Genomic DNA, 15,372 nt, shown 5'->3' with positions numbered 1-15,372 from the left:
AATAAAACAAATTTCACCCATCAGTGTCCCACTGCTGGGCAAGGGTCTCCGTAACTAGGGAGAGGTTAGGCCTTGAGTCCAATGGAAAAAAACTTCAAGTAATTTAGTAAGGTGTAATAAAACTTGTAATTATACAACAGTACACATATAATATCATAGTGAGAACTGGTAGAGCTGCGTGTGCGGGCGGCGCGGCGCCGTGCAGGAGGCGTCGCGCCGCGTGTTGCCGCAGCACGACCAGTGGCGCGTGCCCGGCCAGCCCGCGTGCCCGTGCCCGCAACCTGCACGAACACCATATAAGTTATACTACTTTATGACATAGGTGTTGAAATATAATTCTTATTGATACTCAGACAAATTGATATTCAAAAACGGGTGAAGTAATTCTAGCATGATTGCACATAAAGAATGAAAAATCAAGTCACGGTAAATCATGGGTAGCTGTGTCTATTTTTATTGTTATACAATTGCTCATGTAACTTATAAGTAAATGATTTGAACCGTTGCTAATCAACGTAATAGAGGCTCGATATCTACATTGGCAATAATAGTTGTGTAATCCACAAATAGTAGTTTGTAATCGAATTGAAGCCAACGCCGATGTCTGTATTTGCAAAAAATCCTTCAGTACTTAGTTCTATATTAATAAAGTTAGCAGTAAAGTTATTGGTTTTCTTACAATAGGACAAGTCAATTGGTTAGTAGTACCTTTATATCCGTGCGGCATCTGCGCCCCGCAGCCGCAGGCCACGTCGCGCTTGCCGCCGCTGGAGCAGAACGTGCAGCAGTGGTACGTGCCCCAGTGCGCCGCGCCCGCACGCGCACAACACGCGAACGGACTGCCCTAAATACAAGCAAATCATGTAACTTTATTATTCCTAAAAATACTATCCAAGCGGCAATGTATGAATCGCGGGTCCAGTCATTTATCTACCTAATAACTGCGTTATGTGAATTGTCCAGCTTAAAAAGTTTTTAATTATAGCCCCCTGGACCTTGGAGTGCACGTAAAGCCTCCTGATTGCTCAATCCGTTTGACCAGGTTATGAATATGGGGGAATAGTGTACGTGCGTATTGTGTACGTATACATAATAAGTACTATAAACAAACCCTTGCATAACTGTCAATGTAACTAGCCAACATGATATTAAAATAATATGTAATCAGAATTATATGTACTCAGTGTTACCTTAATCGGATTATTATTAACAGTGACAGCTAATAAATAAGCTCCGGGTGACCGCGGTGTGATAGCCAGCGAGTACGTGCCGTCCGAGCGAGCGGTCACTCGCGCAGAGCTGGGGCGGGCGCTCGAGTCGCGGCGACGGAAGTAACCTGCCACCTGGACGAAGAAACACATGAATGAAGACTATATTTTCACCAGTAATACCTGATATATAGAAGGGATAATTTTCTTAGTCATATATGACTTTGGAGAGAGAAGTAGGTACCTAAAACTATTACATGGTATCGATCTGGGAAAAATATATGGTAGATCCGTAGATCGTTATGTTTTGTTCTTTGCCATATTGTTAGTTTCTGCTAAGACGTCAAGTTATAGTAAGTAAATACTATATAGTACTTTACTAGGCACCTAAATAGAATTAGATAAATGTTGTACCTGTTCACCACCACACCAAATCCTGTCACCGCCGCTGTCTCGTAACTCAAGAGTCACTTCATGTTCCACGTCCACTCGAAGATCTTGGAGACCTGACAATACAACACAGAAATATAGTTTTAGACTTCTGAAAACTAGCAGCTAGCTCGCCATAGACCCCTATTATTAAATACGTACTTCGCTCTCTCACAATATAGGTAGGTACTTATTCGTGTCTTTAATTTCTTCAACATAGTGACGAATAATTTTTTAAAGAAATAAATGTGAAAGAACGGATGTCTACTTCTGTCTTCAATAGTTTTTCAAATAATGACTCAAGTTGTCTTCTAATTTTAAGCAAAATTGTACCATGTACCATACCTTCAGTATTCACCACACACATCTCCGGATCAGTGGCCTGAGCGAGCAGTCTGCCGAATATAGTGGGGTCGTGTGTGGAGGGTGCGCGGGGGGCGAAGCGCAGCTCCAGGCGGGGGGCTTCCGTGAGTGGCTCCAGTTCTGTCACTCGCTCTAGACGACGAAGTACTGGACCACTGAGGGTGAGGAGCTCGTCTTCTTTACCTTCTGATAGGAGCTGAGAAAGAAAGAATGTTTGTGATGAGATGATTTATTTTGGGTACACTAGCTTTGGCTCTTTGTTGGGAAAATGGTAAGCGAGAAAGAGTGAAATAATTTGAGACTTGAGGTTACTCAAGTTTGGGATCTAGTTAGCATGGAATTTGGTGAACAACCTTTTTGCCAAGTCTGGCCACTATAGAAATCGCCCGTACTTATTTTTCAATTTGAAAAACAATTTTCTTTCTTTTTTCTTTCGATCTCTGGTTAAGCTACACTTGCATAGGTTGTTCTGTGCATTGGCGACCATCTTAAACATATCGAGTTGCTTCGTGTTTCGGAAGAGACGAACGGCGTAAAACATGGGTAACGATTTTGTTTCTCTTGCCAGTATCAATTCTGAAAATCTATATAAACGTGGTCAAAGTAGCCTACCTCTTCGGCGAACTTGACAGCCTCGCCAGCCTGTCGTGCCCTGTCGTCGAGCGCGCGCGTGTTATGTTCAAGGCGCGCGCGGTGCACGTCGCGGGCTCGAGCCGCCGCCGCGCTGAGCGCTCGCGTGTGCGCCTCCACTGCGCGCCGGTACTGAGCTGACCACTCGCGGACTGAACTCTCTACTTGTGCTGCTTGGCACTGTGGCGAAGAAACGAGGAAATTATACTTGAGAAACAAAGGGGAAAAGTGGCATGCATTGATCTTGTTTCTTGATGAGTTTAATGCGATGAAACTTACTGAAGTTATAATCTTAAAGTAAACTCTTACATGTAGTCAAAAGCCCAAAGTATTAATTTATGGTATAAAGTTAAGTTATGGTGGTAATTTTGTTAATATTTCCTAACTGTTCGAATTGAGTGATTTGTCGTATTGTGAGGAAAGTACGATTCATATTACATAATATAGGTACTGTGAGGAACAACGTTCAGACGAATTTAACTGCAGAGTTGTTGCGGTTTCATTTACTATTTCTATCAAATTACAAACCCCACAGATCCATACCTCTTACAAGCACGATACCCCATCATGAACCAGCCAAATGTATTAAAAAAACGCACCCCATAAAGAATAAGGAACACTTCTTCTATAAAGCTACATTAAAGTATAAAAGTCCCTCACGTCAGTCTCATAGGCCTGTGCAGCCAGTCCCCGCGCGGCTCGCTCCACGTTCCCGGGCACCATCTTGGCGCGCGAGCACGCGTCACGCAGCACGCGGGCACGCTCAGCCGCCGCACGTGATGCGCTCGCTAGAGCATGCCCGCTGTGTGATACTATGCAGCAGTCGCGACATATCACCTGGGGATAAGAAGATTTGTTGTAACATCTGTGTTTTAAAAATCCATATACCTATTACGTCGGGGAAAAATTATTTTCGCATTAATAGTACCTAGTAGTATGAATACAGACAGTCAGAGCCAGAAAGTATCTTTCTCCTTTTCGAATGACAGCACAATTATATAGGTACAACTCCTTGACGTTTTTCATGTAAAAAACCTTCTTAACAGAATTTCTTACCTGTTGGCAAGTAGCGCAATAAACACTGAGCTCAGCCTTAGGATGCTGGCTGCAGTACTTAACTGGCGCTGGGTCGAGCGGGTGCAGGGAGTGTCTGGAAGTGGTCTGCTGTCTGCCGTGAGTCTCCTCGCATGATGTGCAGATGCTCACTAGACATTGGTTGCAGCGGCTTTCGGCCTGCATGAAGAAACGTTTGTTGAGTGGAAAAGTTTCTTAGTTCGTATAAGTTTGTGACATTCGTAGCTCGGGTGGTATCTTAGAGGTCTTCATAAGACGTTATGAATTGAAAAAATCGTGTGTTATCTTAAATAGAACACTCAGTTACAATCTTATGCGATATTTGACTGCCTCCGTGGCGCAGTGGCTAAGGTCACCACGTCGCTACCATTGCGTCGATAGATCGTGGGTTCGATTACCACACGGCACACGCAACAATTATTTGTGCGATCCCCAAATAATTGTTTCGGGTCTGGTTGTACTTAGTGTTCGTTGTTTGTATGTTTGTAAAAGTCACCGCGTTACAAGAGCAATTCGATTCTTAGTGCGGGAGTTGTTTTTTTATGAAACAAAAAAAAGGTGCAGGTGCGTAGGTACAAGATCTGTTATAATTATATGATGAAGCTAATGTAATGAATATGATGTCTCGATCTAAGTTTAGTTCCGCCTGTTCGCCAGATGGTAGGATTGCTTCATTTAAATAAGTATTGGCAATTCAGTCGCGTGTGCTGGACCGAGGAACTGACCTAATATACTGGAAATAACATTGTAAACTACAAAGTAACTTGATACAATGGGATTGACAGTTTTAAGGTTAGATTTTTTTAACAAACTCCGGAACTTGACGGAATAAACTCCTTATGATCGCATATTACTTATCGATCCATAGCTAGAGTCAACATCAATTTTAGTTGTAGAACGACTGTAAAACAAAAAACATCTTGCGTCTTCTACAGTGTATCTACCTTATAAGTGCCGACCATTGGTCGCAAAATAAACTTTAATAAATTATTCAAACCTCTCAATTCTTTGTGCGCACATACACATTTAAAAATAGGACCAAACGTAATATTCCTTTACGTATTAACTTATAGATTACCCATTCAAATCAATTAATGGAGACATCGACTAATTATTTCCATAAATCAAGTCAAATGAAATGTAACAAGAACAGACAATTCCCATTTCTATAACAAGTAAAATTGTTCCCATTCAATGTAGCCGAACGAAGGCAAAAGCGATGATAATTCGGTGTCATTTCAGAAGCGTGCAATGCACGGCTCGATTGCCTCACGTGTTTAAACTAGTAATGTGGAGTATTTTGAGAAAGACACCATTTGTTAAGAAGTCATGGGTATTGAGTAGGGAGTAATGGGGACAAAAGATTGATAGAAAACGTAATGGTTTTTGGAAATGGTTCAAATGGTTATATAAGGTATCTATAGATTGCGTTTACTAATGCTTTGTCCCGAGCTGACATCGAGCATAATTTGACCCGACCCGGGAACCGACTGTGACACTTCTTTCAACATACCTCAATTAATTTCAGATAAGAAGCGTAACGATTATGATAAGCTAATGTCGCGTTTTTTTGCCTGACTCTGGAATCGAATCCGGGACTGTACGTAATTTACCGGTAAACATGGCTGTGTAGTATAAGTACTGTAGGTAAAAATCTATATATTTTTGTATTCAAGCCGGAAATCGATACCCAGACACCAGCGCAAGATTTAACATTATAAACTCTACTGTATCGTCTATAACGCCGTTTAAATCTCCATCATACTTAACTTTAAAGGCTATTCGAAAACATTCCTCGAATCTTACCTTATTATCGGTGCTGCACAAATCACACAGCACATTGACTCCATCGCTGTCTTGTGCAGCCGTCATCTTCCTCAGGAGTACATAGTTGAGAGGCAGAACTGATATTCCACCTATAGGCAACTGGGTCTCATGTCCACATGTCGGGCAGAGAAGGAACTGCACGCTTTTGCCAGATACCTGGATAAATACAAATATTTTTACTTGTAGTTCAGAAACTAGTTAGTTAGGGTTAGTTTTACAGGTAATTGGTAAGTAACGGATAATATGCCAAAAAGCTACGGCCAGATCGAAAGTAATAATACCTCCGTGGTGCAGTGGATAAGGTGGTCGCCACTACCATTGGTTGGGGGGTCGTGAGTTCAATTCCTACACGAAGCAATTTTTTATGCGATCCACAAATAGTTGTTTCGGGCCTGGTTGTACTTTATGTCCGATATTTGTATGTTTTGTAGGTAGCCTTATTATTCACTAGGTGTCAACACGCTCAGTCTACATTAACGCATTTTTAAAAGCCGGTGGGTTGATACTAACCTTTCTAGAAAATATTCCATATTTGTGTGGTTTCTGTTCCCAAGATCCTTCAGACCCAGAGTGTCGAAGGTCGCTCTCGTAGCCAGATCCTGCTGAACCAGCTCCAGACCCTGAACGGGAGCCGCCTGGGTCCAGCTGGATTGATCCTTGAGACGAAAATTACCCTTTACCATTATATACCTTTAGCATTTCAGTTCCTATGGAGTTCAGGTCCTTCAGGTTAGGTTCATTGAGTCGCAATAAAAAGTTATACTTGTTGTTGGACAGTGATAACCTTTAAACTTTGGCTTTGCATATTTTTATGTATGTACCTTCTAGGATATGAATGCCTGACGTTTCGGAGCAGGGAAGTCTAGCCGTGATCACAGGCAGAAGCAGCAACGTAGTCGGCAAGGTAAAAGGCGTGTTCGCGTTAATTTCAGTATCCTATTATATAATGGACAACAATGATTCTTTCTTAAACCTAGTTCGAGAGTGAATCGCGTAGTGTGTATCCCATATTACTGAATTAGAGAGTCAGGCCTTGAGCCCGGTAAAAAACACAAATATATAATGTTGTCAATAAAACACATAAAATGTTTACAACATCTGCAGATCGCCAACATTTGTTTGACATAATAAGCTTTTTTCAGTAATGTTACGTAAACATTACGATTCAGTACAATCATGAGTCATGGCAAGGTTTTGGCAAAGCGACGATTTTGCCGGAAGATCTATAGTTTTTCATATGTTTTCGTGTTTGACATTGAGTTGTGTGATTCATTAGCTAATAATATATTTTATTTTAAAAGTTATGTTTTTATGAGTCGATGAACTAGACAGTGATGGATTTGGACAGATTGTAATGTTTGTATTACAGTTTTTCAAGCTGATTCATTGATTTTCATTAAGGTATTGAACTATTCTTTTGATCAGACTTAACAACTAATTATAATACTTAGATACCTACAAAAATAGACTAGAATTGGCTTTACAAACAGGTTCCAACAGTGAAGGAAAACATCGTGACTCGTGACGCAACTTTTCGAGAGAGACTTTTCTTATTAGAGAGTTCCTTAGAACAGTCCTTGAAGGTACCTACGCAAAGAACGCAACCCGTACTTGGCCAGTGTGGTGGACTCAAATCCCAACCTCTCTCTCTTTCCGGGAGGTGACCATTGCCTGGCAGGGTTATTTTTTTATTTAGGTTTAACTTCCCGTGTTTCGTATGACGCATAAAACTATATTTCTTTAGAGTCATTTAGCTATATCAAAGGCAATGAACTAAACAACTTCTACACTAGATAAACCACTGCACAGAAATCAAATATCAATCACCTTCTGCAACATAATATCAAAAGAAACACACCTCGTAAACGGCTTCCATCTCCGTTTATAATTCTCTGAATGATATTACAAATAAACTGATACTTATGTTTAATTTGTGCGTCTGTTTTATATCTCATTGTTATGGTTACGTGATTCACGCGGTATAACGCTTTGATAATTCGAGAGTATTGCAGTCAATGAAACTGGCATTTTGATATGTTAGTATTTTTGGGAGTGTGTTATGGTTTAGCAAAGAGCGTGGTAACTGACTGGTAGAGTGAGAAGGAGAGAGCACCTTTGATTAGTAATTTAGAAAAAATGCATAATCTCCAGAAACGGACACTTAAGTAAACGTACGTAGTGGTTTAGTTAAGCTTCCATCTGGGTTTAAATAATTTAATTTGATTTTAATTTTCGAATAGAAATTAGCGTTAGGGCAGACTTTTTTACTGGGACTTGAGATGTTCATTATTCTTTACAGTTGTTTTAAGTAATGAATACACATCCAGGATTATTTTTTTCAAGATACTCTCACGTGTCTTCTTTATAGGAACATAATTGTTATCAACTAAATAAACACAAATACATACTATGAAGTAGAAGATATTCGTTTTGGATCCTGTAGTACAAAAAGGTAATTATGGTTCCACATAGATCATTCATTCACAAGTTAACGTTTACTATTGAAGGAGTACCGTTTGTTTGTATGTCCTGTCATACGCCGCGCCGGGTGGCACCACTATATTTAGAAACACATTAGCTTAGTTCCTGTTTGTAACTATGAGGATAAATCGTTGATACACCACGCTTTTATCAGCTGTTTATGTGTTTTCATTCATGAAACTGAATGTAAATTGTGAATGGATTTGTTACTGCTCTGTAGCTGTGGCGCCTAGTATACCGAAAACAATATATTTCATTTAATTACTAAGTTTCGTTTGGATGAAATTTGAATTAAACTTAACCTTCTATACTTCGCTAAAGTACGAAACCCAAAATCTATTTAGACACGTGATAGTTATCGAACATAGAAATTGTAACAAAAGAAAGACCATTAATAATCTTATGCGACCCTGTCAATTCGTTATCAAAAGATTTACCTATTAACATTGTTTTATGCCCACTGGCACCCCTATCTATGGTAAGAATATTTCATGGATAAATGGGAACAGTCGTTAGCATTAAGCCCAAAGTCTTCAGGTAGCTAGCTCTGCAAGCAATGAGCAGCTTCAGTAACTTTAACAAAAGGTCGACTATCACAAAAAAGTAACTATGTTACCACATTTCACCACTACAATGAAATATACCCTCGTAACACAATTACATTAGCCACCAGCACAGCGAGTTGTCCAATCGATAGGTGATGGGATTACCCAGTAGGTCGAGGATCTGACTTGTGCGGCTTCGCAGTGTATTCACGCCTCAGTAGGTCTACATTGTCGTTATGTGATATATTGTGTTTAATTTACATCATAATATGTATTATGTCTTTTTAACTTGTTCCGATGGGAATACTGAGAGCTATAAAAGCAAGAGTGAATCAAAAACACGCTATACATAGACGAACCGAAGATACAAAATATTTTATTCTTAAAATAAATAAATATATGTATGTATAGGGGATTATATAAGGCATGTTATTAATCCACTCTTGCTTTTCCTTTACGGAATAATCGTTGTAATATAAAAGGCAACCATTAGTTGCCTTCCGTGGTGGAATTAAGGCCTTATCCTTACCTTATTTTTAGACGAGACCCGTACCCAACAGAATGGTAATTGGTTAGATTTGTTTGTTTTAATTAACTTCATTATCACTGAATGAGTCATTTTTTAATACGGTTAAGGCTATTTTGCGAATGTTTCTGGAAAGCCTAGACTGTTTTTTAAGAGTCAAATACAAATAAATAAAAGTACTCCTTTGGGGTTTCCCTGAACCGTGGGTGGTATTATGTACACAAAAGCTTAGAAAAATATACAACGAGCCGTCTAGTTTGTAAAGTATACATCTTTATTTCAACAAAGTTATCTGTTATGATGCCTAAAGATTATTCGGAGATGAAACTATCCTTTGATACTGAGAGTTATGGTTTAAAGAAGAATATATAAAAAAAACAACTCCCGCACTAAGAACTGCTTTTGTGTCGGGTCTTTTACAAACATACAAACAACGGAGACAAAGTTCAACCAGACCCGAACCAACCAATTTTGGATTGCACAAACATTTGTTTTGGGTGGGAATCGAAACCACCTCTCGACGTACTGGTAGTGGCGAGGTGGCAACGTAAAATACTGCGCCACAGAGGCTTTTAAAATTAAGTTTGAAAATTAAAGAGTACTTAATTATGTATTTTTAATTACAGTGGCCCGTATTGTAGATGATTAAGGTGGCGTTAGGTAGAATTATTGCACTTTCGTTCGTGGCTCAAAAGGCCTATTATTGCCTAATTACAGTAGATACTGCGATACGCTTCAGGCAACCAATGTTGCTCTTTTGCTGCAACATTAACACCTAATAAATTTAAGTGTTTTTGATACAATCACGCGTTTAGAGCCAAAGCAGCAAACCAATAAAAAAACCATAACAATTTGATAGCTCCTTCAGATGCACTTTTCTATAGTCCAGATGAACTATAAAATAGGTTATTAATGTAAACAATCTTGAAATAAATTGACCTCTCAAAATCACGATCTTCAACTTTTTATAATAGTCGTATTAATTTCTGTTCGCTACGTTTCATCTACGTGAATATGAATCCCAGCGTAAAGAGTATCCTTTGTATTTATTAATCCAGGTTTTAAACCATCTGTATACCATACATCAAAATTAATTTACCCCTGGTTTCTGAGGTACATTTAGCGGTAGTTTTTCTATTGAATAGCGTTTTTTTTAATATGAGTTTAAACGCTATTAAATAGATAAACTACCGCTAAATGTACCTCAGAAACCGGGGGTCAGTAGTTTTTGCTTGATCATTCCATAGATGGGTGACCGCATAGTGGTATTTGAACTGAGCGTCTTCGGAGGGCACGTTAAAAGTCGGTCCCGGTTGTTGTCTACTTAGATAACAGTCGTTAAAGACGGGCGGCTTGAAAAACTTTGTCACTAGGTTGACCACTAACCATACAATAAGAATTAATTGAGAAAGCGGTCTTTATATTTAGTTTTGAATAGTTGTCTTTGATATAACAATGAGCTACTGTTAAAATCAAATCAATCCAATTAATGCTGAGGTTTCAAAGAATATCTGAAATGATTGTATTATTGGATTTATGAGCATCGTTTGTTTACGCGAAGTAAAATACTGAGTTGTTTCGTGAACAGGTTTGTTTGGTTTTATGTTTTTATTAAGACAATATACGTGATATAGAGCAGGTGGGATTTGAATCATCAACCTATTAATACCATAATGTTTGGGACGAATTTAACTACAGACTTTTCCGAGAGCGATGGTCAACTAGGATCTAGGGATACCAATTTAACAATAAGAAAATTAATCGGCATTCATAGTTTAATCCTTGATTGTGTGGTTAGATAGCCAGAAATATAAATAAAATTACGGATAGTCAATACCAAAATGAAGGAGAGCAAGGAATCTTACGAAAAGTGAAATTTATTCCAAATTAACATATTATCCTTACCTGAGTAACAATAGGCGAGTAACTTATACAGGTAATTAGTAGTAAAACTAATAAGACTGTTACTGTATGTAACGTAAAGCTAACAAAATAGCCATCTTATTGGATAGCATAGATCTATGTAAAACAGCAATTTTTTGTGTACAAATCAAAAGTGTGTCATAGTCATGTTGGCACTAGTATTTGTTCCAATATTTGCGTTATTTGGTCCAACATTACAACGGTAGGCATAATTATGACAAAGCTCTGTAAATAAACGTAAAAGATCGACATGATGATACGCGATGGTGAGCCAAATAACGGAAAAATTACACCACATTGGCTAGCTGTATCGTTGCAGAATAACATAGTATTAAACGGACCTAATATCAAGACATACATCATAGGAAGCCTTATATACTTGTGCATTTTTCCTTCGCTAAGCATTTCATGTCTATCGGAGTGACCGCAGTACACATATTTATCTTACCTACTACTTTATAAAAGGAAATGCTTACTTCTACTAAAAGACAAACCTAGCACTTATCTCTGACCCGGGAATCGAACCCAAGTCTTCAGTGATTCCTAGTGTCGTATCTATAAAACATCATTTGACCGAATTTGTTTGAAAACTCGTTCATTTCTCGCTTCTGAATACGGTCCTGCAAATTTTTTACGACCAATTTCTTTACGATCGCGATTCATTTGCAAAATATTGTAAACAAACGGAAGCATTTAAATGTTACAAGTTTATTCACATCATTACTCACCGTCCACTTCGCTCCATATCTCTGCCTCGCCTTCCTGATGTAGGCCTTGAAGGCATCTGGTGCAGAAGTTGTGAAGGCAGCCCAGAAGCCTGGGCTCTACCAGTTCCTTCTTGCAGATCCCACACTCCCATTCTTTCACTTTACTCTTCTTCCCATCGTTGTAAGCTGAAGTTCTTGGCGCGATGTTCAAGTTCTGACTCAAAGGTCGAGGAGACCCCTTCCCATGGATAGGACTGTTGCCAGCACTCAGTGACAACTGCTCCAAAGACTTGCGTTTGTCTTGCTTCTTGCGTGTAAAACTGCCGAAAATATATAAAATACGATCTACTTCCATATTTAGCAGTAACTAAACGCAACTCTACCGTTAATTGAAATTAAAATCGTTGATATTTTCTTTATAACTTATCAAATATTTTTTTGTAATTTATGATAAACTTGATCTATATTTCGAAAGCGTGCGTGAAGGGCATCGTTATTTATAAACGTGTGCCCGCTGTGCCGCGCGTTGTTCGACTGACTTACGTTCAGAAACGTAACAGATGCGGCGATAATGTATCGCTTGTTTTATTCTAATGCCCCGACTGAACTGCCTACAAAGTCGTTAATGTATTACTAATAAAATTAGTCGGGGATTATCTAGGGAATATGACAAGAATATAATTTGTGCCTGTAGGGGTTTAAAGTTTCTTCAAATTTGCAAAAGGGGCGCTCATATTTTAAGGATTTGAACGATGTAAACATTCATGTAGGTACTGCTTTTATTTTTGTCTTTAATGATTGCAAAGTTTCAAGTGCAAGCAGCTGCAATGGCAGGTGTTATTGGAGATTAGATTTAAGAAGGAAAGAGCTTCTAAATTACGATACGATATAAACTGTTTAAGTACCCAATTACTATCTTTACCCCTAGGTAAAGATGCAGAGTGTGACAGACTAGAATAAAGGATCATTAAGAAAATAAACTAATCTCGATAGCTACAGGTATACTGAGTACTGATCTTTGCGAAATAGGTTGGCTTTTAAAGACCTAGGAATAGAATCTGATGTCTGATATCTATAGAGTTGATAAATTGGTTACGCGACTTGATCTCACGAGAGTTGGTAATAAAATCGGATCCCGTAAGATTTGTTAATAGGGTCCAAAAGTTCTTCGTTTTAAATTGCTTAGAATCTATTTATGGTTTATACAAAAAACCCACTTAACTTCATAACTAATATAGCAATGACGCGTGATGCATGCTCTGTCCAATTTCCTACGATAATGTGAGGGATGAGAAAGTAACGTCTATTTTTGTCCAAGCACCCCCGCCATTTCTCATTTCCTTTGCTATTTGATTGATTTTTATGGTTTCGAGTTTTGGACATCCTTGGGCCATGATTGGTTGGATTATGAAGTTTTTGGATTTATCGTGTTTTAAGTTCAATATTTTGTTAAGGTTTTTAAGAATGATTTGAGAGCGATCTTTTAAGGATTTAGAATTAACACAATTAATTTATTTCCAATGATATACGGCTATTTCGCGTAGGTACCTACCTACTCTGTAGGCACGATGTTGAAGAAAAAAATGATAATTTGAATTACCGGCGACAGGAGTAGCGGTCTAATAATACACATTAGTTAAAAAATAAATGATATTATGTATGATTTGCCGGTACCTGCAATTCTGTACATTACTTCTTTGATACATTGAATAAAATAGCGTTAAGGATTAAGGTATTTTTTGAACTTATACGAAAAAGTATCTAATTAATTTAAAACAATATAACTATGTAGGTAGGTACCTACAACAGCGAACCATAAAACACAATCAACAACGTTCAGTAACAACACGCTCCCATTGGAAATATAAAACTGATTCATTTATAGCATTAATCGATGTTGGTTATTCAGCACGTGCCGATTGTGTGCCGATTCAATCGAGATCCAATTATGACCGGAAAGGGACCTAATAAACAGAGTATTTGTATGATTGAATGACCGCCTCGCTTTAAAACCTTATTTGTTACGTTTAGGATTTGTCAGTCTGTAATTTAATTAAGTAGGCATGCGTGAAATATACAGCAAGTTTCTTATTATTATGCTAGTTATAAAATAAAAAGGTGTTGTCGCAGTTATGCTATTCAGTTAAATAATATTAATTGAACTTTTCGTTGCTAAAATTGAAAAGGGTTTAAGTAGTGCAATAAAAACGATCGGTGCGAAGAGCATATCTTCAGAAAGCGAGACACATTTGTATTTAATTTTAAGAAGAAAGAAACTACCTACATTGAAATTATTTATCAAAGAATGATAATAATATTTAAATCTCTATCTGACCTAACTACGATAGGTGTAGACTAGCCGCTAAACGATTAACAACTATGAAAACCATGTCAAGACAACTAACGATTAACTATTACAGAAATTAACTAAAAGCTGTACACAATCAGTCGGTACAACACCTGATCTATTTTAGACTTCAAAGCGACAATGAAACGCACACCTATTCTTATATTAGCCATCTATCTATATCTAACCTCATCATACCAGTTACCCGACAAACACGTTACAAAAACATTATATTACCAAAGATGAGACATCACATCACTAAAATAAATAACAAATAAAGTTCGTTAAATGAACATAATTATTTCTGAACGTAATAAATGGAACGCGCCCGTTCGGTGACCCACATTTGGCGGGAAAACTAATTTAATGTCAGCCAGCGCTATTTTTCGCGTGCACCCGCGTGCGTAGGGCGGCCATCGGACACTGAGATTATTATGAAGGATTTACCTTGAAATACTGTCCGTATTTCCTGTGTGTTTTGTCACTTTTGTGTATTGGTCATGCTACGCCCTGCCGGTGACTTTATATTGTCGTCGCTTGGTTTTTTGTTATGTACTTAGTATTTTTTTAAATATTTATTTAACCGGATGTGTTAGCTTTGCTCGCAGCCAGTCACTATGGTAAGGAGACACAGATAAATTCCTAAAACCTTAATATCATGACATGCAAATGGGATATAAGAATAGGTACTTAGGGTGCATACCTTCACTCACTCATGTTAAACCCAATGGTTAGAAATTATTATGAGTAATAGAACTCGAACCCGCGACAATTTGTTCACGTTCTGCTTTTTTAACTACTGGGCTTCTGCCGAGTTCTCCCGTTCTAATTAGCACCGACTTTCGGATAACTAATAATGTCTCTCATCCGCAGGGTTTTGCTGTCGACACATGGTGTGACTATGTTCGGACACACAAAGTTACTTGGCGCATGCTATAAGTTAAATAGGTACATACCTACTTAGTAATATGAGGTAGTTATGTTGAATTATTTTCGCTCACCGCATCCAATCAATCGATTTGATCGATACGGATTGGCTGTGTACATAGTACGGAACTACAGGGACGGAACTATGGCTAGGAAAGTGATATTGAATTGATTTTAATCGGTTGGTCCGATAAGTACTATAGCAACAAGTGTTTCATGTTGATGGGCTTTCAGGGCTTATAGTAAACGCTATTTTCGCATTCACATCACGATCTCATCACAATAATATTCTGTTTTGATAAAATTAACAATATGTTAACTTTATTGTACATAACATGCACAAGATATAACAGGCGTATGAAATACATCCAAGTTTCGCCAATAG

The 15,372-nt window shown here is 38.2% G+C and overlaps 1 protein-coding gene across 3 annotated transcripts; it reads right to left on the bottom strand.

The window, feature by feature from the left end:
* Positions 1 to 99: 99 nt before the first annotated feature.
* On the bottom strand, positions 100 to 14,484 carry LOC142987194 (E3 ubiquitin-protein ligase TRIM45). 3 transcript variants are annotated; one of them, XM_076135785.1, is made up of 12 exons: positions 14,298 to 14,484; positions 11,735 to 12,033; positions 6,042 to 6,187; positions 5,511 to 5,687; positions 3,687 to 3,863; positions 3,291 to 3,467; positions 2,613 to 2,810; positions 1,983 to 2,196; positions 1,623 to 1,714; positions 1,191 to 1,343; positions 709 to 844; positions 100 to 281 (listed from the first exon to the last, which is right to left on the bottom strand). In XM_076135785.1, exons 1-12 carry the CDS (start codon positions 14,309 to 14,311, stop codon positions 154 to 156), a joined length of 1,911 nt encoding a protein of 636 aa, XP_075991900.1. In that variant the 5' UTR covers positions 14,312 to 14,484; the 3' UTR covers positions 100 to 153. The 3 variants fall into 3 exon arrangements, with proteins under 3 accessions (XP_075991900.1, XP_075991901.1, XP_075991898.1); XM_076135786.1 differs by lacking the exon at positions 14,298 to 14,484 and adding an exon at positions 14,249 to 14,268; XM_076135783.1 differs by lacking the exon at positions 14,298 to 14,484 and having other exon boundaries at positions 11,735 to 12,320.
* Between the last annotated feature and the right edge of the window lie 888 nt (positions 14,485 to 15,372).

Source organism: Anticarsia gemmatalis, chromosome 3 (genome assembly GCF_050436995.1).
Source record: "Anticarsia gemmatalis isolate Benzon Research Colony breed Stoneville strain chromosome 3, ilAntGemm2 primary, whole genome shotgun sequence".
Classification (NCBI taxonomy): domain Eukaryota; kingdom Metazoa; phylum Arthropoda; class Insecta; order Lepidoptera; family Erebidae; genus Anticarsia; species Anticarsia gemmatalis.
The sequence above is the reverse complement of the archived record's forward strand: the minus strand, read 5'-3'. Positions and strand labels throughout refer to the sequence as shown.

Coding starts and splice junctions, on each gene's coding strand:
- LOC142987194 (XM_076135783.1), bottom strand. CDS start 12,068: ATGGAAGTAGATCGTATTTTATATATTTTCGGCAGTTTTACACGCAAG. Junction 5,688..6,041: donor ATGGAATATTTTCTAGAAAG/GTTAGTATCAAC, acceptor GTATTTATCCAG/GTATCTGGCAAAAGCGTGCA. Junction 2,811..3,290: donor CACAGGCCTATGAGACTGAC/GTGAGGGACTTT, acceptor TCTTCGCCACAG/TGCCAAGCAGCACAAGTAGA.